Source organism: Opisthorchis viverrini, assembly GCF_000715545.1.
Source record: "Opisthorchis viverrini unplaced genomic scaffold opera_v5_257, whole genome shotgun sequence".
In the NCBI taxonomy this organism is placed as follows: domain Eukaryota; kingdom Metazoa; phylum Platyhelminthes; class Trematoda; order Opisthorchiida; family Opisthorchiidae; genus Opisthorchis; species Opisthorchis viverrini.
Genome location: NW_008751913.1, coordinates 247,267 through 269,878, shown reverse-complemented (window position 1 = coordinate 269,878; position 22,612 = coordinate 247,267). Strand labels below are relative to the sequence as shown.

Here is a 22,612-nt window from a genome sequence, read left to right as displayed (position 1 = left end):
TCAACTAGGCTTTGCAACATTCCGGAGATCAACGGATACAACATACACGCCCAGAGCTCTATTTGCGAATCGCACAAGTGTGCCAACGTCCCCGAAAAGTTCTTGCAAATCAATCGGATTGCCACTGAAAGTGAAGAAACTCTCGTTTACCAGAAGCAGTTCTACGGTTAGCCGAGCCGCAGAATGTTCGGCTGGCATTGCTGGTCTCTTCATCCAAGATGATAATCCTTTGGCTGACTGGAATAGGAAGACATGCAAACAACTTGTGGCTGCCATGGCATTCACCAGTAAGCGTACTCGCCCTCTTTCCTTTCGTATGATGCACCCAACACCTCAAAGGTTCTCAACAGAATTGAATGAAGTGTTGTTACTCTGGTGACTGCAGTGGCTAAAGAGTGTAAACTCATGTCTTCAGGCATGCTACTGTGCGATAAAATCCCAAACGGTTAGGTGGAGTGAACAAGAATAAAGGTAACTGTAATCAAAGTGAATTGGTTTGATACCAAACAGTTACGTCAATTTTTTGAAGCAGTTTAGTGACAATCGGGAGATTTGTTGCTGGCCAACGTTTCGCTTGTGACACAAAAGCTCCGTCCGGCCAAGTGACTAGGTTCCGAGGTTGGTCGAGATTTAAGGTGGAAGGAGAACCAATCAGCTAAGTCAAACTGAATCACTGTTGGGTGTCGGCGGAGACTGCGATTCATACCACAGCGGCTGATAGCCGAGGCGGCATTACAGATTGAATAGAATCGAGGGTGTGGAACTGGCGAGTGTATGGAAAGCGGTCTTAGATAAGCTGACTTGAAACGTGACTGTGTGGTTGTCAATCCACGTAGAATCATTAGCGAAAACCGCGGGTGGGGGTGGAAATCCTGACCCGAACAAAGGTCACAGCATCCCTCTTACACGACTATGTTGGCACTCGCTCACCCACACAGACGGACAGAAAGTTCAAACGACGTTCAAGAGCGGCCATCAAATGGACTGAACAAGAAGAACTAGACCCTAGACTGGACCCAAACACATGTAGGTTCCCCTTCGGCCTAACACTTGTTCACCCACCCTAACAAACAAAAGTACCTCGGCCAACACCCAGCAGAGATTTAGCCTGACTTAGCTGATTGTTTCTCTCTCCATGTTAAATCTCGACCAACCTCGGAACCTGGTCACTTGGCCTGACGAAGCTTTTGTGTCAAAAGCGGAACGCTGCTCAGCAATAAATTTACCGATTGTCACCAAACTTTCGAAAACGATGATTACTCAATCGGCCTCAAGTATTTTTCACGTGACTGAAGTTGCGTCAATTAATTATATTCTGCTTTTCATATAGGTTACCGGTGTTCAAGACCGGTGTTACGTCACGAGAAGTTCCAGTATAATACGGAAAACCGCATTTCGCGAATTATCTCGTGTAATGCTATTGAGCCAACATCATCGGGTCATCCAAGCACAGGTACTTCCCGCACATGCTACTGCTCAAATCAATGAGCATCTGAAAGGCACGGAAATGATAGTGATTATTTTTCACTCACGCCTGGGGCACAAGCGCTTATTCATGCATGGAAAATTACAGTCCCCAACAGAAGGTGTGCTGTAATTATAGCTTTGGCCTTAAACACACCTTAGGAGTTAGTTGTATCCCTCAGTTGGGCACACAGTGCTCAAGAACTCATACAAACAAGTGGGTTTTTGAATGTTGCATGCTCTCAGCCAATTTCTTCCTATGCCACTTCCAGCTGAAGCACATAATTTACTAACGTTCTCTTTGCAACCGAGGCAGTCTGTGAATTTCATATGTTACCATTGCTTAAGAAAGAATACTTGGTGCTAGTCACCTGGGCAAGTGATAGAAACAAGGGTAAGTGCAAATTAAAGAAGGTTAACCAGCTAAACGTTCCCATCGAAGATTTGACAAGTTGGACTTACCAACCGGATATCTAAAATAGGAATAAAATCGGGATTTTGGCGCTAGCGAAGTCAGTGAGGTCAATGAATGATGCCTTGGTAATTAAGCCACAATCTGTCGAATCTAATCACTGACCAAGGGCATCAGGTGCTCCGGAAGCAGTGTTTCATATATCCTTTTTGGACCGTTTGGATTAATCCTTCAACTTTGCTCTTGTCGTCGATTTTGAGGTAGTCCGTCAGAAAAGTAACATCAGATTTAAGTAACATATCATCTTTTACGTATATGTTAAACGCCTAACGTTTAAACCGTTGATTTCTTTCTTCTTTCAACGCGATTCTCTCTTTTTTTGTTATTTTGGTTTGCGCCTATACCACCCTTCTCGTTTTTGACCTGAACGTAAACCGTTCTTTGACCTTTTCATCGGACGTCTTGTTTAAGTTCACACGTGGTTTCGCTAGCTTGTAAACACGTGGCTTTGAATCGGTGTGGACTTCGAGATAGGAACTGGCAGTTCCTAAACCGGTGTATAGATGCCGGCCTAGTCTCACGATTTAGGGTTTGTAAATTTTTATCATTTTATTATTGTACTTATAGTACCGCATTTGTAGATAAACTTTCATTTGAAAGATTTGGCTTTTGGAGTTTTGCGCGTAACTCGACGTGGTCCAACAGATTGCTGGAATCAATCTATATAAACATCCTATGAACTATCCTTGAATATATTTACACGCATATTCATAAACAATGGCCATTGTGGGTTTACTGGAAAGCATTTTCGATGTTCATTGCCTGACCCTTTTGCATTACAGGCCGCTTTCTGCGTTTGTGTAACTTGGACATTCCATTGGATGATGTGGTTTTCTGGATCAGTCTCGTTCACTACTGGCCCTACCACATGGCTTGGATGGTCCTCAACATCGAAGAACATACAAGGGGTCAGCTTCCACGAACTGTTCCCGCAAATGACGCACTGGTTAATCTTGAAGCCTGTCTGCATCAGGTAATTTCGCTCTTTAAGTATTCCTTCTGAATAATTTGTTGGCGAGTCGTTACCGTCGTTGAATATGACGTTCCTAATAAGTTTTAAATCAGTAATTAGCACATCAGCTTGCCCATTTTGACATTACTGACCTCATGAATGACTCGAAGGTGGACAGGTGAAACGCCTGATGCTCTTTAACAAGGTTATCCGTAATGAGACTAAACAGAGAGCTTCATAAACTTTTGAGGCAAGCCTGTGATAATTCAGTGGTTGCTCCGGTGCAACCAGCTGACAACCCAAGGACCGAGCATACTACTAATTACTACCACTTCCAACACTTACTACACTGTAGCGACAAAAACCGAAATTCAACTAAAAAAGGACTGCACTTTGCCTGGCGAGCCACTGTTTAGCGACAAATTGCAGATAGTTGCTGATAGTCGTAAGCACTGAGTTTCCTATAAAGTTTTAGCGGGGTTTTAACCTGTGCTATTTCGGTTAGCAGTTGAAGGTCACACTATCTGCAGACGACTAGAAGAATAATAGTATGACCAACTCGCACTCCAATTTGGCTTGCTGCTTGATTCTCACCTGTTAGATGGAGGAATCGTGCGACCTTTTTCTAGTTTAAGGCTGTAGGAGAAATGCTTCGGATGCTGCATCTGAAATGTCCTGATATCGCCGAGGAAATGTTTAGTGGAAACTGCTAGGTGACGTTCCCTATTCGATAGCTGCGAGTATTTATTTCATTCTGCTCTTGCCTTTTCGATACTTGGATGTATTTTCGTAACCTGTCTTGACCCATCTTATGCTCAGGTTTTAGCATTTTGAACGCCGATAACCAACGTCATTGTATTGTCCTAGGTTGTTGGTTTGTTCGCCAATCTTGACAGCTGGATGGCGTGAAATGGTCAGTCTATAATGTCCATAATGTTTACTCTTATCTAGTTATGATTGGGAAGAAAGGTTTTTGATCTATAGAAAAATAAGTGGAACCTATCGAGGGCGACTTGCCAGTGGAGCCTGATATTGATGACAATAGTCACGACTAAATTCTAACAGCCTTTCAAAATGAACGAGTGTCTCAAGGTGAATCACAAGCTAAACATTTACGGTGACTTTGACTGTCAAAACTTACAAGAGTCTGGTCAGCTGCTCATTTTTCATGACTGTATGTAGTGAAAAGATTGGATGTTCTATCTTATTGGAAAGGGTGCAACGTCAATTTACAGTACATTGACCAAACTGTGACTGATGTAGTGTTATGCAATGCAATCCACTTACTCAACCCAAATAGACTCCACGTAACACTGATTAGTTTGTCTCAGATGTATTTTGCAACTTGCAGATGGTTACCGAAGCAAAGTTTTGCATATCGATCCTTTTAGGTGAAATCGAGTATTGGTGAAACATTGGAGTTGTTAGAACCATTAATGGCCGATGATCGCAGTTTGGAGCGCTTGGAGTCCTACATTAAGTCGAACCCTTCGTTGCCGCTGATGACGCTGAAGAAATTAACTTCTTGCATTCTGATGCACAACCCATATTTACTTCATTGCATCCGAGGTGAGTGGTTCTGAATCGTTCAGTTCTCTGTAAGCAAGAAAACATCTTTTCTGTCTACTTTACTATTGAGTACTTTTGCACAGCCCGCATGATTGCATCTGTCAATAATGCAAAATTATTGATTGAGTCTGGGCGTGTCATATACCATAAATGATCATATACCAACTAACGTTTACATACTGCCTTCGCGAAAAATTCAGAATGAGGGCTTTTGTAAACATTTGGCGACGATCTGCTGCGTTCTCTTATATTTTAACAAGGCAAGGGCTGTTTGAAGTCTGTAAGAAGGTGTGAAATTAATTTGTAGGACTGAACTAAATATTGTCGGGGTTTCAGGAGTTGAAGCCTTCGAGCTTATCCGCAACTCTTCATTTCAGGCTCGTTTGGATAATGATGCGTGAATGTGCCGCTATGTTTGTCCTTAAATTGACCAGAACACCAGCGAACACGTTTTCCTGCCAAGGTTGAACTATAAATTAGAGCATCGGTGTTTTGGTAGACCGTTACTTCTGTAAATACCCTGAACGGACACCTCAGCATCATACACAACGTTTTCAATAACAATTATTTCTAACTTCGTGTCCCATTAAACGGGATTTCATGCACCTATCAGCTTTCAGCTAGAGGTTTACGACGTAATGGAGGCGAATGATTTGCAGAAAGTTCAACTTCAGATAAAGTTTAGACATTCGTCACGGGAGAACACGTCGCACGAGTAGTACACAATACATTTTACGGTCATCCGTCATTTTTACGTCAGCAACTCTTCAAATTTAGAAATGTCAATCTTCGAAAGAAAATTGAGCAGACCCAGATATTCGCTGGAGGCTTCGGAACTGTTGAGATTAGATGAGGAAATTCACAGATTAATCCACGAAGTCTGCGTAGGCGTGACACAGTAAAACGGTGAATTTAAATTGTTGCAAAGTATATTACGGAAATCATAGGGTTTTTTATTATTCATTACTGAACGACTACGCCTCATTGTGCAAGCACCATTCCAATATGGATTTTTCGTATATAGGTTGGTACTCAAGCAATAATTCGGTGAAATTATTCCATTTCTTCCTGCTATCAAGCTGTTGTAACCCTTACCGCTCCTCAGAGCGAACCATTTCCCATCTGTATATCATAATCAATGCTCACAAGAACGTAACCTACTAATCAATACTTGTTTAAACCTCATTCTTGGTGAGTGGCACACCTGTGAGTTTGTTTCCCCACTTGAGCTTGTCAGTGTTGCACTTACTGGACTCTGGCCGACGGGTGGGCCTAGTAGACTGTATTGCCACTTACCTGGTAAGATCCTGGTATGATTTTTAACACGCAGCTTCGTTAGGCGAATGTTTAGTGGGCTACTCTCCTGTAGTGACTGAGGCGTCACCCAAGATTTTGGATATAATGTTGATGCCTGTTGGAAGATAAGTCAGTTTGTACTAAGTCCTGTGGTAGGAAAAAAATATGTACTGTTCCACTTGGCACCTTTCATGGAACCGAAGTTGGAGCGTGCCGAGCAGAGTGCCTGTACTATCACTAATGACTCACTACTAGCAGTTGCTTAAGTAGTCAAAAACTACGATAAAAGTGATGAAAGTATGCTGCACTACCCTTAATCAAGGAGGCATATATAACTTTGTCCTTCTTACTACACAACGATATGATATTCAAGAAGGCTTCGGGTTAGACCATGAAAATTGAAAGGAACAATATATGGCACAGCTCAAAAGTAGACTTAAAGCAAGCCTGAAACCTTGCTGCAAAACTTTATCACATTTACAAACAGAGCGGCAAGATCCCCTAATTAGTGAGGCTGCAAGCATGAACTTATTGTGGTACGGATTCTGATAACTAAATGGTAACTAAATGGCACGTAATGTTACAAAACAAACGCTGCCTTCTTTACCTTTTCATCAATTGCCACCTTCTTGAAATTTGACCGTCAGTGCGTCGTTTATCCTAGGAGGGAAGATTTTCGTCTTCCTGCCCGCGGGTATCGATCAGTGAGTTGGAGTAAGTAAAAACGATTGCTTGATCCTCACCTTTTTAAGAAAATATGGAACTCAGGGTTGAACGAACAGCACCACATGACTTATGCACACACATGTCCTCGATGATAAACTAGCTCAAGGCACAATGTAAAATAACAGTCGTTTGCTGTTTCTCCTTTAGCTTTGGCCGGGAGTGCAAGCGTATCGACACATGCCAATGACGAGATCGTGTTCTATCCACCAGTTGGTTCAGGACTCCCCACACTGATTGAGGAGCAGGACACGGGAGAAAAAATAGGACACTCCAAAACACGTGGGGATGGACGTAGCCCAACCACTATGTTTGGCCTTATGGAACGGACTAGTTCGAACAAGAGCACACCAATATTTTTGAGAGAAATGACAAATTCTACAGACTCTGCAGATAAGGTGTTCGCCAATCCAATGTGGGAGCAAGCGAGTGCAATCGGACCCAGCTCCAATCAGACAGGTCCGCAGCTGGCAAAGGTAATTAACTTTGTTCTATTCCTTCAACTTAACGAGTGCCAGGACGGAGGGTTTGCGGTGATTTTTTGCTAGCATTAGTTGTATGTGAACGGTTAGGTGTTTTGCAAGTCAAAAGTAGGTCATAAGTTTCGCCACACCACTTAGCTCTTTGCACAGCGCAAATTTCATTCCGAATCGTAGGTTCACTCCACTTTACAAAGAGCCATGAAACTGGTTTAGGAACTAAACAATATCACAAGATTTGCGGGTTTTCAACCTTGATGTCCGTACGTCAGCTCTGTGAGTTACTAGAAGTTCGAATACAGTGACGTTTTTGTCCATAAGCATTATCTGAACCTGGAAACCTAACCGTTTACATCACTTTTTTCACTATAGGCTCTCCACCAGTTCTCCGTAATCGACGTGTGTAATCTGCTAGCGAATTTACCGAATCTTCCGCTGGATCGATTGAGAAGATATCAGAACAATGTACGGCATCATCACATCAGTGGAGCTGCTTTGCTTGCGAGTGACCTCGAAAAAGTGAGACGAGAACTGGCTATGGAATGTGAAGACTGGCAGAACTTTTCCGCTATACTCGCACACTTAAGGAGCCGAGTAAAATCCCATCAAAATTTAGATATATTCGCGAATGGACTTGTGGAAACAATACCAAACACACTGATTGTCAAGAATAAATATCTCTGTCCATTGACGCGTAAGAAATTGGGGATGAAACATCATACTGCTACTGCAACGCCGCCTTACAGCTCCATCGGGTCCGAGCTAAGCCCTTCACAGAAGAACATGGTTAGACAGACACCATGGTTATTATCACCACAAGTACCCACTGGGCCTGGAAATGCAGAAGGCCACGTTGGCACCCTGACAGAATCTATTTTCCCCTCCACTTTTCCTGTAGACAATGGTGAAAACCAAACCTCACTTAGTGGGATGGAAGAGCCTGAATCGTTGTGGAAGCCGGCGGGTCCACCTGTGATCAGCATGAATGATACAAGAAGCGAAATCATTGTAAACGCTCCAGTTCAATCTGGACAATTTCCTAGACATGGTATGGAGAATGGTATAAAGTTTTCTCCCAAATTACGTTCTCACAGAATGGTTTTTGAACAAAAATCATGGATGAATGATGAACAGAATCGATCTAAAAACCCCTCAGCTTTTATGCGTCTAGAGGGAGTTGGGAACCAACGCTTCACCAGTCGCTCAACAGTGGATCTTCGAACAGTACTTGGTCCGCTATCCGATGACTTTGAATTAAAAGACTTGCATCATTTGAAAACCCATCACGGACGTCGAAAGGTCCGTCCTCGTCGGTTTAAACGCGACAATGATACGCTTCACCCAGTTTTCACATCAGGTGGACAAGCGTCCATTTTGTCTAACCTTCCGTTGTTATCAACATACAATCTAACGGGCTCACCAAACCATTCGCCAATATCTCCAAATGCCCAGTGGAGATCTGAAACAGAGACGTTAGCAGACGAAAACGCTGATCTCAGGAGGATGCGTAAGCGACCATGTAGACGTCCAGTTTACTATAACGAACGTGGAACCTCGCAAAGTATCTGGTATCCAGTACACCCACTGGAACCTGAGTCAAACATGGGACAAAACGGAACCGCAGATCCACACCTCCGTCCTGCTGGTAAGAAATTCAGGGAAAAACCAATAGAATACCGTGCTCACAAAGTCTTCCATCCACCTGCCCTGACCCCAGCCCAACTAGCAAGCCTGAAGTCGTATGTTGAAATGTCTGAAAGAATGAACACCATGGTTCCGCGTCCAGACAACCCTCCAGTCTATCAAAATATGGTTCCTTACAACGAAAACCTTGCCACTCTTCCATTTTGGGCCAGTTACTTTCAGACTCAACTGCCGCCGTCGCATTCCATCTTTCCCACTGAGCGCACCGACTATTACAGACCGAGCCATAAAAAGCGACCACGAACCACAACAAATCCAAAGCCTTCCAGTTCTCATTCATTATCTCAACAAACTAGTACAGTGTTTCCACTTGAACCAAACATTCCCATTGATCCAAGTGTGGAATCGGATCACGAAGAGTGCACTTGTGACTATTGGTACGGGATTGATCGAACAGGCGGAAAAGTAGCAATTAGTGAACCTACTCTGCATGAAAACTCTTGCGAGCTTAGTTCGTTTGAAGAATCACCGGATGAAGTGCACACACTTTCATGCAGTCTCGGAAAGTCGAATACTGGCAGTTTTGATTGGGAAGACGGCGAAATGAAAGCCTGTTGTAAGTAGATGACAAGAAGCTCGATTTTTCATTCGTCACTCAAATGTACTGTTTGTATGCCTAGTCGTCTGTTTCCTGTCCTCCTACGTATCTGATATTACTATCTCTTGTATCCGTACATGGTAACATTTACGTGTACATGTATCATTCCGACTCCAAACCCAAAACGTTATCTTGCAATCTCATCGGACTCCAGCGCAAGCTTTCTTGTAGTGATTGTGTAATTTAGTCTTTATCCACTGCTGACTAATCGTACCTGTTTCAAGTGAGTCCCCAATGTGTTCCAAAAGCGATGGATTAACGATTGAACCAACTCAATTTCCCTCTGCATCTTGTTTTCGAAATAATTCACCTAATCTTCTCACGTCCAATCTTTAGACTAGTTAAGCGAATGGCTCTAGGCATCTACAACGCATAACGGACAACCGCGGACCTGCACACGGACGCATACAATGTATATACATATATACATATAGATCAAAAACACATTCATTGTTTTCTAGCACGTCTATGTATCAAAATGTATCGAGAACAAGTTGCAGCTAGTTCCATCTGGTTTCCGTTTTGGTATATGCGTGCCAGTATGTGCCCTGAAATTGTTCCCCTGTATTACATATTGTGGTGGGTCGACCACCGCATGCTCGAGGATCGTTTTTTTCTATGTGTGTATGGGATTTTGTCGGATGACAAAGACTACATATGTTTACATTAATTTTGCTTGCTTCTATTTCACGCTCAGTAATCGTGTGAGAATTCGAAAGGCGTTGTCTGGAAATTCACCAACTTTGGAGAAACACTTTGGAAAAAGTGATATAAGAAACATCGCGTCCGCCTGGCGTAGAAAGTCATGAAGGGATGAAAAACCTTTTCAACTGCGTGCGTACGGTATAAGTTCACAATCTGATTACTAACACAACTAAATCACGGTTACAAGTATGCCATCACTCGTCAAAATGAGTAGTTCATATCAGTCAATTCAAGCCGATGTCCACTCATATACGACGCAAACCATGGACGAATGTATACCTGAGGAATCCAAAGTATGTTGCCACAAAATGTTACATTAAGGGAGTGATTTGGATTAGCTCGTTGCTTTTCCATTGTGCGCAGTCTTTTGAGGAGTTTGGGATATTCACCTCAAATACGTGAAAGGGATATTTTATCCAAGGTCTAGTGATAAAAATGGTTTCTTCTAGCCTCGCGTTGCCTCGGGCGGGGCTGAGCCCAAGAGTTTTCCGAGTAATTTCTTCATACAAAAATAAATAAACTGATTCCGGACTAATACCTGGTTGTACAGGGAAGACTGGAGTACGGATATTGGAGACCTAAAAGCAAGGATCTCAGGTCATTTTGCTTTCATCCATCAGTCTCCGATCCACTTGGTTTGCTCACAATTCATCAAGAATCTTTGACAAATCCAAAGTATTCCATGTGATTATGATGTAAACAACCTCAGAGAACAGTCACTGTGATATACCTGACTGAAATCCCCAAAATTTAGTGACATTTTACTTATCATATCCTGACGGTAATTAGAGAGTCTGACGTGCAAGCGAGTTAGTCGTGCATATGTCCGGGAAGTTCAATCCCCAGCAAATTCTTCCAAATTATCGTGGTTTTATTCCGATATAAGCGGGTGCTATTGGTGCTGGTCGTAAAGTCATTTCATTTGGCTTGTCACAATTCACGAATTGCGCCCTGCCGTTCAAGGAATTCCAAATGGATCCAAAAAGAAAAAAGTACTCATGCGAGAACAAATTTTACTTCAGACTTTTGGTGCAAGCTTTTCTCCGCAATCAACAGTATTCACCTTACGTAGTTGCATGCACACATTAGATAAGCAGCCGAGGAACTTCGAAATGAATCGTAACGGCGTTCGCCGTAGTGCAGCGGCAGTGTTACTATCACAATTAAGTGGTCTAAGAGTATTGCGTCTGCAGCCTTAAACGGAGATATAAAACGTTCTGACGAGCAAATGCATCTGTTGGTCAAGCAAGATACGATTTTCGCACCGCAGTGATTAGGACAAGTTCCGGAAATTTCGCTTAACAACGTGAATGTCGTGAAACACATGGGCTACCGAATGCCACGATGAGCCTTCGTCAGTATTAAAGGAGAAGATTTATGGAAAGTCAATATCAGATACGGCGGAATTAACCCTTTGAAATCCCTCTCACTAAAGCTCACACGGATCTGGTCAGATATTTTAAGCACCCTGTCTATCATATTGTTTTGTTTAGTTCCAAGCTCAGGGTCAAATTGCACAACCCTCTTCAAGAATAAAATGCCCGAATTTACATAGACAAATAAGTCAATGGGTGTCAGCTTTATTGCAATCGATATCGTATGCACCAATCTGGTTTTTCAAGCAAATACTTGGTCTCGTGTTTTATGCAGAGACTGACGGATATAAATATGCACGTTCACGAGTATGCTGTATAGGGTTAACACTCGCTGAGTGCGCATTCCGTCTCCTCCCACAATATCTCAATTTGGAACAGAAGGTGTCCATTAGAAATAAAAATGTTTATTCTTGGGTTCTCTCTTGCCTATGATTAAGTTTACAATAATTTTAAAGAGCCTGTAACGTGAACCCGCATTCCATAGGTGCGTGAACAAAATGTGTGGGAGGCAGCCATTTTAACGAAAATTCTTTTGAAGACTGTTGAGGTCGTATCCACACAAAAGGGACTATTTTCAGGCAGTTTCGTCAAAAATGGTATCCGAAAGAATACCACAAGGCAATGAGAATGGCTAATCTCTATGGGATGGCGAAGCGATATAGCATCTCTCGTTTGTCATCTGATTATAACACGCCCTAGCAAAGCCTCATTGTTTTCAACTACTGTAAATAAGTATTCAGTAGCGAGTCAGTCATAATAAAAGTCCCTTGTTCAAGCCATTGGAAGTGATGACAAAATTGTCCCAGACGTGGTTTGTAATCGCTACTGCATGGTTTCAGATATTCCAAAGATGCGTGCATTAATCAACCCTTCGTACGATATGGAATATTCCACACCTCTTAATGAAAGGGCTGCATATTTCCGACTGGACATGATGAACTGTTGACATTTCTTGTAATTTGGACATAACGGCGGTGGAACTTCTAAACATTTGTTTCCTCTCCAACCAACCTAAAAGATGGGATAATTCATCGCAAAAGTTCCAGAAATGGACATTGGAAGAAATTTCAGTTAGTGCAACGTGATCCAGTGTAAATTGTTGCGTGTTGAGTCACCTTATTTGCTGTATTCAGCCTTTATTTCAATTGTGGCTTGTTCAACAGTGTATTCTATGCGCGGACCAAGTCAGTGAACACGAATCCTGTGGAATGGGAGCAGTTTATCAAGCGTGTAAACTGACGCTCGTCCAGCCGACTTCACTGAGTGTAAGCTACTAATTTTGGTTGGTCCAATGCCACGGGTGCGTTTCCCCAAGGCAGACTGAAATGTAGCAAGATGCTGACTAACATATCGTAATAATGGAATAATGTTTAGTGGAGAATTTCTGTTGCGAAGCGGCCTTCAACGTTTTGACAGGTGCACGACAGTAATAGGCATTTTTAAGTGCACCAATTTATGTCTGTCCTGAGTTGAGGGTTCGAAATGCCCCAAGGCATAGGTGGGAATCTCTGCTAATTAGAACGCTACTGACGAAGCCGGGATCTTCCTGAATTTATCGACAAAACAGGACATTTTATTGCATGCAAAGGTTTTCGGGACGAATAAATTTTACCATATTCATGAAACATTAACTTCTCAGTAGTAAAGTAATGGAACTACTTTTCAGTTTGTCACATTGTGGACCGAATAAACGTCGATAGTCAGGAGAATAGCCACTGGATCTATCTATCAGTTGAGTTTTGTCTTCAAGCTGGGTATGTAAATATTTAATCAGTGATATGTTTGGTCTTGCAACCAGTTTCCAGTATCAGACAGTAAAATTGAGTTGTTGACCGTATGAGGGTGACGTTAAACCTGTATTTATGTCAACCCTGTGGATGCACTTCCCTATCATTGACCAGCGGTAACGGCTCATAGGTTACAGTGGGATTGGAATGATACGTAACTAACAGATTTGTTCTGCAGATATCATACCGGTGTGTTTGTGTATAAGGCTGAACTACTTTGAGCCTGTTCTAAAACAACAACAAGTCGAGTTGAGTGAGGAAGAAGCCTGTTGTTTTAATTCTAATAACCACCATGGAGTCAGCTAACGTTGCTAATGAGTTACCAGTTTTGACGGGTGTCAAACCCATACTTTTGTGTTGGGCAGTCGCCATAACTGATGCGTCCTGATTGTGATATAGACGATCGAACACAGTACTCAAGTAACATTCGTCATAAGATGAAGCACTTGGAACAGCAAATTTCACTGATCTGTGAATGCACAAATACAAGATTTAATGAAATGTACCAAACCGAACCTTGCGGTTCGCTTGGATTAATCAGCTCTTGTCATGACGTGCGGCTGCTGCAGGACACTAAAATAAGCGGAGTGGCATTGGTGTAATCTCTGATTATAGTAAAAAAAACTGGCTTCAGGTAGATACTAAAGGACGCATTTTAATACCAAACTGGTGAACAACTACCCAACATAAAAAATGCCCGATGCCCATGAGTTCTCTCTAATCTCTGATATAGTAAAAAAAACTGGCTTCAGGTAGATACTAAAGGACGCATTTTAATACCAAACTGGTGAACAACTACCCAACATAAAAAATGCCCGATGCCCATGAGTTCTCTCATAGAACCATGACTGTTTTCCCAATGCTTAAACGTTTTTCTTTTAAATAGAACTGCAAAATTAATTAAAGAATGGCAAAGTGAATCTTTACAATGATTGAGTACTTTCAATGTTGACCTAGCTACGGCAAGTAGCAGAAACAACAGATTTATGTTATTAGAATCTTAGAAAATATCTTGCTTTCACTTCCAAATATGTCTTATTAAAGGCTTTCTTTGTTCGGTATTTTACCAAACCCATGGCGCCATAATATGGATAGAGGTGTTTATGGATCCACATGCAGACCCGAAAAGTCTATAGTCAAACATATCTGAAGAATTCTGGACACAGGGCCTGACTTTATATCATTTCCGCTATCAGGTTGGTGACTGGTATAGAACAGATGCTTTTTGAAAAAAAACTTGTTGAGTTTCGGTGCTCTTTCTCGGTGAATGTTGGTTTGTGCAAAACGACTCGCTAATTTTGAAAGTTTAAATACGCTACAGGCCGCATATATGTCAACAAACAAAATAAGCTCTGTGCCATATCAAGTCGAACTACGCAGTCGTTTCGAAATCCTTCCAGAATAAGAGGTACCCAGTAAGCTCATCGGTGACGCTAACGGCAATAGGCATTTTCGACCTTGCTGTGGGTGACTGAGGGATTTGTATTGTTCAAAGAGAGCCGGTAACGCTACCTGACTGGGGTGTCAGTAAGTCACTGCGGCCCAACTAATCATTAGATCTGGGTTTTCGTTCGAGGAGTAGGGCATACCATCCACAAAGCTCAATCGTGAGCACACTCACTTGTTCAGACGTGGAAATTCAGATGCGTCCAGCATGCGCTAGTGAAGTGGTGGTAACACGCTCGCCTCGCATGCCAGATGTCCGGAGTTCAACCCTTGGCACGTTCAAGGATATGCACTGCTGATGAGATCCAATAAGAGTGAAACTCCAGTCCACTGCTTCCTTTGTTGTAAACTCACCAGAATAATTACTCCATGACAGAAGGATGACGTTTCTGACGGGATTAATGTGAATGTCGTTCCATGAAAAATACTGCAAGAAGATTCCATTCTTTTCACAAGTTAATGAAAAACGAGCACATACTATTCTTTTGCACAGTAAATAGAAATCTTTTTAGTTACGAAACCAACGTTTGACACGCGGCTTAATGACTGTGTTGGAACTAAAATGCTAATACGACTCACATTTCAAAAGATAGACTTTGTTGGAAATCATGGTCAGCATTAATCTTCATTAATCTAGACTTCCTACATTGCTTGCTTGTCGTTTATTTTAGCTTGTGACATACTGGGACTGTTTGATCCATACCACTAGATTAATGATGATTTACTGATTTACATTACCGACTCACATACTGGTGTCCAATTTTTCTGTTGCAACACAGTTGATTGGATAGGATTTGCGGTGTCAGTTTGCTTCACACGTTTACGCGCAGCCAGGCAGGAAGCTAAATTCCCCACCTATCGCCCTATCCTTGATTCCAGCAGTTACTCTTACAAATCTAGTTGCTAATGTAACTGAGAGACCTATGCGTGTGCGCATTTCATGAGGATCGCAGAGTGCCTGTGGGCGAAGTAGTATGCCCTCTGGTACGTTTCTGGCGCTTTAATGAGAACATCACTATCAACATTGACAGCATGATATCAGTGTTCAGCACCGATGCTTCAATCTCGTACTTTAATGAGAATGGAGATTTATGAATACTGCTCATAGATAGCACAGACAGTTATGTTGTCAAATTCTGTTATGCCGTTCACTGAGGTTCGCCAAATGACTTTGAAAAGCAGAAGTTTATTAGTACCCTTACCCATATTGTGAGTTGTGAAACAACACAAACTTCCAGCTGGATGTCTTCAGGTGTTTGGGTAAGGGCAAAACAGCTAGTTCAGTGTTGGATAAATTAGCCTTGGTTCGAAGCATCACTGTGGAGGTAGCCTTCTTACTCAAAAGCGATTCGTAATCTCAGCAACGGGGATGAGACCTCGGAGGTATCCCATTGTCAAAACTTGTCGGTGAGCGTGATGGTGACCAAGTCCATCCGGATATTGTGGGTGGGCTTAGAAGAGAGAAACCAAGTGATGTGTGCCATCATGATAATATTAAAACAAACTGGAGTTTCTAGAACAGGAGTCAAGATATTTGACGTTATTTCACATTTGGAGACGTAGTTAAACTTCAATATGGTCTTCATTAAAAATAACTGGAGTCCAAAACGAAATACCAAAAACCACACGCAGGACTTTAAACATTTTTTAAAGTGGGAACTCCCACGGGAAACATCGTGATGGTATTTTTTACTCAACACACTACTTATTATTTAACTTGCAGGTGAATGGGTTTAGATTATTGGCACGAATGTTAACTGTTATCTCTTGTTGGAGAACTCCGAAGATGGGTTTTCAAGTGCACTATACAAGCCTCGGGAAGTTTTATCACTGCATAGACGGATGTTGTGCATTTTCCCATTGATATTATTGGTCAGTCGATGAGTGGATCAAAATAAGTTATCTACTTTTGCATGTTTTAGGACAAAATTACTGCGCACTGGGTCGCCTCTGGAATTCATTTTGACTATAATGTGCATAGAAATTTGATAGCTGTGCGACGTCTATGAGATATTCTGGTTCTTAGTATACCCACATATTGAAACTGCCAGGCGATTCTCAGGCATGCCGCGTATTTGGTTGGAATCACCCGAATGATTTAGTTATCGGACAGATTAAATTTAGCGAGTAGCACACTTCAGAAAGAAGACTTTCTCCTCTGAATGGAGAGCTGTTTAAATGTACACAGCAAGGTAGCCACACATGTTAATTCGGATCCACGCTGCGCTACCTAGCGTTGACGACTTCATATACTTTCGAAGCAGCGGAGATGTGATGTAAATTCTTGCTGCACAGTTGGGCGTGTAATTGGATATATCGATTTCAAAACCTTCGTTGCCTTGCCGCTAGAATTTAAGTTCTGTTGCGAAACCTGTGGTTAACAGTTATGCATATATGAGAACGACGTATGCATTCACTCAGTAAGTTTATCGGACAGGGTGATTGGGATTGATCGAAGCAGATGTCGTTTTTGGTGCTGTGCTTACTGTGAGTAAAACATCTTGGTTCGAAGGACGCCATGCAAGAGACACACGCTGAAGATGCAAGCTGGGTAACTCCACATTTAACGTTGTCGGGTTTCTCGAGGCAGTGAGGTAAATGGACATGGCAGTGTCAATAAAAATTGAGCATACCGAATGTTGTGTACCAGTGGATCAAAGTTCTTTCAAAATTCATTGCTCACGGCTATTAGATAATTCAATAATTATATTTATCAAACCATTGCAGTTTCATTGTTTATTAGGTGTAGGTCAAATAGGTTGACTCTTTCTGTGTAGTGGATTTATATGCATAAAATTCCAAAATTCCGCTTTTGCGGTAGCTTTGATTTTGTTGATCAATTTTTTACTGGAAGATGGTGACCTATAAATAAAAAAACGCAATGAAAACCCAGTGAAATCCAATAGAACTTATATTGCTGTTCCGTCTTTTTCCGTCAGATGATTCATTGCTACTAAATTTTCCAGTGATTACAGCAACCGACATGGTTGATTTTCAAATTAGGCGCCATCGAGTGGAAAAGATTCTACCCAACAGGCCACTTTAGTCTGCATTCTTCGGATGGACCCTCGAAAATTTGCAGCCATATAATTAAAAAGTGAAAACACTACAAGTGAAAAATTTGGTGGATACAGTCTGACCGACCACTTTTGTCCGACTAGCGACCGATTTCCTGGCACGTGAGAGAAAGCCATTTGACTTTGAACACATTTCTTAGTAGTCCACTTTATACCGTGTGTGAACATAATTCATAATCAGAAATTCTGACGGCAAAAGAAACCAATCAGCTCTTATTATTGTAAGGCTTTCAGGTGCGATTGCGTAGGGCTGCTACCGGCTAAACAAACTTTTTGTCCTGCCTGTTAGGTTCGAACAAAATGTTCCATCTAAAACGTCTAAATTGTGGAGCCTTTTGCTTCACATTTCAGATAATATGCCATTTAACGTGACATCTAGAACCATTGGCTTAGACAAGCATGTGGGAAGAAAATAAAGTGTAACAGTTTTGAAGGACGTGATACCACGCATCTCTATTTTAGTAAATAAGGTTGTGCTCGACCGGAGCAGAAGATACTGGTCCTGGAATAGTAATTCACTAAACATTTCTTATGACTAGTACTTATTAGGCTAATGTAGCGGGATTCAAACGCCTCCTGGTTAGATCGTCAATCCTAACTGTGTGCATATGTATACACCATTTCCTACAACTTCGTTACATCGACTTAACCGAGCAAAAATAGTCAGTATTTCTTTCCAGGTAGAAAGATGAACCAATCTAGCACGGACATCTTGTGGAAATAAATATGAAATTTGTACTTTCCATAGACGTTTAATTATTTGCAAAATGAACGTAGATAGAAAGTAGATAGAATTGCAAAATTAACTACAAACTGCCATGAAGTTAGCGGTAAAAATGGATGTAAATGACTGATGCCAAACGGGAGCATACATTGTGAGTTTATTTCCGGATTTCTGACAGCTCACAGATAATAAAATCAATGGCTTTGACAAAATTTTGGTGGTACCTAGAACATTCAAAATACTGTGACCTAGTTGGCGCCCAATTAAAATAGCAATCAGATATGTGAATTCCTTAGTCGAGGGTACAAATTTCGTACGTCGAATGAAAGCTTATTCAGAGTCTAACTCTGTAAAGGGACTGCGCCTACCTCCAAGAAGTGTGAAACCGGTAGTGGGCTGTCGAAGAGTTTTCAGCAACAATTTTATTAGTTTCCTTTGAGAAGACAGACTTGAACAAATAAACTGAAGATAAAATAGCTAGCTCAGGTTGAAATGATGGCTGTTGATTTAATCTGGGCAATTTGTTTGCAATTTGGTTTGATCGCCAGTCCGTGTATGCGCTGAGAGTAGGAGTGACTCGTTTTTGTTGTTGTGTGGATTGATTTAGGGCCTCCTCCTCAGGGTAGACTATGATCGATTGCTGGTTGTTTGGATAAGCATTCCGGTAAACCTGCAGGTTGACTTGTCTTCTTTTTGATAGGTGTCCGGTTAACGTCGAGACCATGAACTTGACCTTTGTTGCCTTCCTCAAAAGTGACACCCCATTCTTGGTCGGTTGGTCTGATGGCTGCTACTGAATTGCCGTTACCAAGGCGACCATATTGCCCACAAAACAACGGCTAGGAGATAAACCGTTCCGCTTTCCATCAACTCTTTTGATTTGAGTTCATGCTTTACTCCGCAAAATGTCCTTACGAACATACATTCCATAAACTCTTAAAGACAAAAACATGCAAACTTTGGCTTTCAGAAACTGCAGCTTGACGAAGGTGCAATAATGCTGCACTTTGGTTGTAGGCACCTTTTTATTCTTGTTTCACACATTTCACTTTATCAATTCTCGATTTTCCACATCATCTTAAGTCAATCTCATAGCATCATCTATTGTATTGGGAAATCCGGACAACAGACTCATTAAAAGTACCAAGAGACATCATGTTTATTATATAATGAAGAAATAGGTAGAACCAATGTTGTGAACCTCCGACGGACGGTGTTAGATTTCGTTTTAGCTCAGCTGGTTGATTACTGAGAAAAACGTTTGACCGAATTTTCCATAATAAAAAATATATTAACTTGAAACTTTCCCAAGTGCATCCATCATTCCCTTGGCGTAGTTGGTGTATTTGGTATCCACTCAATACTGCACAAAAGCAAGTCTCTTCCACATTGAAAATTCCTCTAAGCACTATTTTATTATCTTGACTGAGGAATTAGTATCATAAAGATTATATAAAGATGGTATGTGTGGTGGCACTTATTTCGCAGGCGTTAACGGAGTGAATAATCCGTTGGCTCGAATGTTTTGAGTATTGATTTTAAGATCAACACCCTTTCGGTGTGGCAATGCATTCTTTAGCGTAACCGCGCGGACTTTCTTTTGATGTATTTTTCTAAATTGGTTCCGTATAAAATGTTTGTATTCATCCAGCTATGTAGTTTTGCTGGTTTTCTTCATGAGTTTGTATCGTAAGCGATTGGTTGACTTGAACTGTTCTAAATATACACTGGTATCTTTCTACCAAGGAAGGCAAACAAACAAACGTGCAACACTCGCACAGGTCACTGTTTCGGTAGGTTTTTCTGGCCCACGCGTTAACCGTAGTCTACGAATTCGTCACAACAGACAACCCAATACTTTGCATTATGTCACTAGGACTGTTAAAGTGGGTGCATTTTATACTCCACCAAGGACACGTAACTGCGCATTCTTTCGGGGGGTTGTGTGGCCGAAAAGATTTGGAAAGTCGATTGGATCTAAAACACAGTGTAGCTTCATTCACCAAGCCTCCAAACGCTTACAGTAAAGTAAGATTTTCCAGGTTGCGTCAAGGTTAACGTGCACGCTTAACTTCGGGGACGATCAACCTGCCGCATAAACCACCAGATAAATTTCTGATAGAATATCAGTAACGGTTCTGGCATGAACTCTGAACATTCACTGGTTGCCAAATATCTGCTAATGAGGGTCTAAGCTATGGATTTCAGCCCGATAGATCACATCAAATAACCCATATACCTGTGCGAAAATGACAAGGGGACCCATCTTTTTTGCGGACTCTCATGCATCCAATCACAAAAGAGAATTCTGAGACCATGGATGTTTGAGCGTTTGCCAGGCAAAAGCAATTCATCGCTGCAATAAAAAAGTGTAAGCGCGACTCATCTTTGTTTAAACAAAGTAGCATGCATAAAAGGATGTTTGGGATCGAATACTCTGTAATCTAAGCAGTATTTGGACTGGCTAGATTTTATTTACTGCTCAACAAGTTGAAGTGCATGTGTAACCAGACCCATCGTCAATGTGCAGAATCTACTTGTTCCTGCCTACATTATTTTGTTTAATTTGATCAAATGAATCTGAATAAGTTATCTGGATTCGAAGCCAGATCAATACTGCGCTCGTTTTATGTGCTCTCGGTTATTAGGATTTCAGTAATTTATCAGAAAAAAAAGCAAACGCCTTTTTTTGAAGAAAAGACTTCCTGTGCAGAGACATTTTGATAACTGCTCAGCTGTTAGTTCTGGTATGATAAGTAAATGTTTCGCAGAAATGGCATACCAACAAAAGCGCAGAAGGTGATATCACGTGTATGAGGAAATTTGAAAATCGGGTAGCAGTTTTTGTCACAAATCACGCCATCGACGAGCGGATTAGAATGACAGAAATATAAATGCGGAAGACGTTAAAAAAATCAATGCAAACAAAGCTAGACGTAGTATGGATTGTGAGAGAGCAGAATACTGTGTAAATCAATTCCTCAGCAGAAAGTGAACTGGAGGATGCAGGACAAGGAAAGCCAAGTACTCCATTTATTATGCTAACAGGACGTTGTTACCCGATCGTTTTTGTCTGCACGAAGGAGGATCCAAATGATAGATATCAGTGATCTCAGCATCATCGGGGATATACTGACACGTAGATGTGAAAATGACTACGAATTAGTGGGGTGTTCACATGGTGTCCTCGGTTCATCGGTCTTTCTAATGCTGGCCAATGAAAGCCTGGGTTCTCCAGCTACTTGAAGGTAGATTTCCCGAAACCATCACAGGGTACCTCAGGGATCGACCGATTGCTCTATCAAATTTTTACTGAAGACCTCAGCTGGTATTACTGTTCAACGAATAAAGACTCTGGATGTGCAACTTGCGCAGTGTGTGCTTAATCCAACTTGAGCCGACCAGTACTGCACGTGCTCGAGTCGTATTCACCTGGTGGTAACATATTTTTGACAACACTATAATCAACCAACGCAACTGCGTGTAGCTTACTTTCAACAATCAAATTTATCGAAAGAAGAACGGGGTCGCGATGGGGTCCCTTCGAGGTCCCATACTGTCAGATTTCTTCATGAGCAAGCTAGAGACTCAAAAATTAGAAGCACTCATTGGACGGTTAACATTATATCGCCGCTACGTGGACGACATTTTCGTACTTGCCGACGAAGCCATCAGCACAACAGACGTATTAAGCAGTTTCAATTCAGTCCATGCTAATATCAAGGTTACTATCGAATCAGAACAGAACGGACAGTTAAGTTTCCTCGATGTCAATGTTAAAAAGAAGACTGACGGAACCATACAACGCAAGGTCCATAGAAAGCAAACGTGGAAAGGTCAGTACATTCATTCTGATAGCTTCGTTCCATTGCAACAAAAAAGCAAACTAATTAGATGCCTGACCGAGTGAGCAATGGAGATGTGCTCGCCCGACTGCTTGGAAGAGGAACTAAAGTTCTTGGGACGCACAGTCCTGCAGAACGGATATCCTGAAAGGTTCGTTCTCAAGACTATGGAAGCCGTTAAGCCTAAACCTACACAATGTTCTGTTAGGAAGGAGCCCGTATATATGAGGCTTCCATTCAAAGGTGACTCGTTTGCGGAACTAGTCACCAGAAGGCTTACAAAGTCCCTTGATACGACATACTTGGCTGCTAATCTATGTTTGAGCTTCAACTCCAGCCCCACTATCAAATTCTGCTTGAAGGACAATTTGTCACGTTCCACCACCAGCCTTTGT

At 41.7% G+C, this 22,612-nt stretch overlaps 2 protein-coding genes across 2 annotated transcripts in view; one reads left to right on the top strand and one right to left on the bottom strand.

Annotated features, from left to right (window-relative positions):
- T265_09114 (hypothetical protein) overlaps positions 1–22,612 on the bottom strand; it is a gene marked incomplete at both ends in the record, with an annotated part of 82,640 nt that continues 60,028 nt past the window's right edge. The window contains one exon of the mRNA XM_009175105.1: positions 1–237. Coding sequence (XP_009173369.1) covers positions 1–237 — 237 coding nt within the window. The remainder of the gene's footprint in view (positions 238–22,612) is intronic.
- Positions 10,169–22,282, top strand: T265_09113 (hypothetical protein; the record flags this gene model as incomplete). The annotated part of the gene is made up of 2 exons (XM_009175104.1): positions 10,169–10,255; positions 21,860–22,282. The coding sequence occupies 2 exons, from the start codon at positions 10,169–10,171 to the stop codon at positions 22,280–22,282; spliced, it is 510 nt and encodes a 169-aa protein (XP_009173368.1).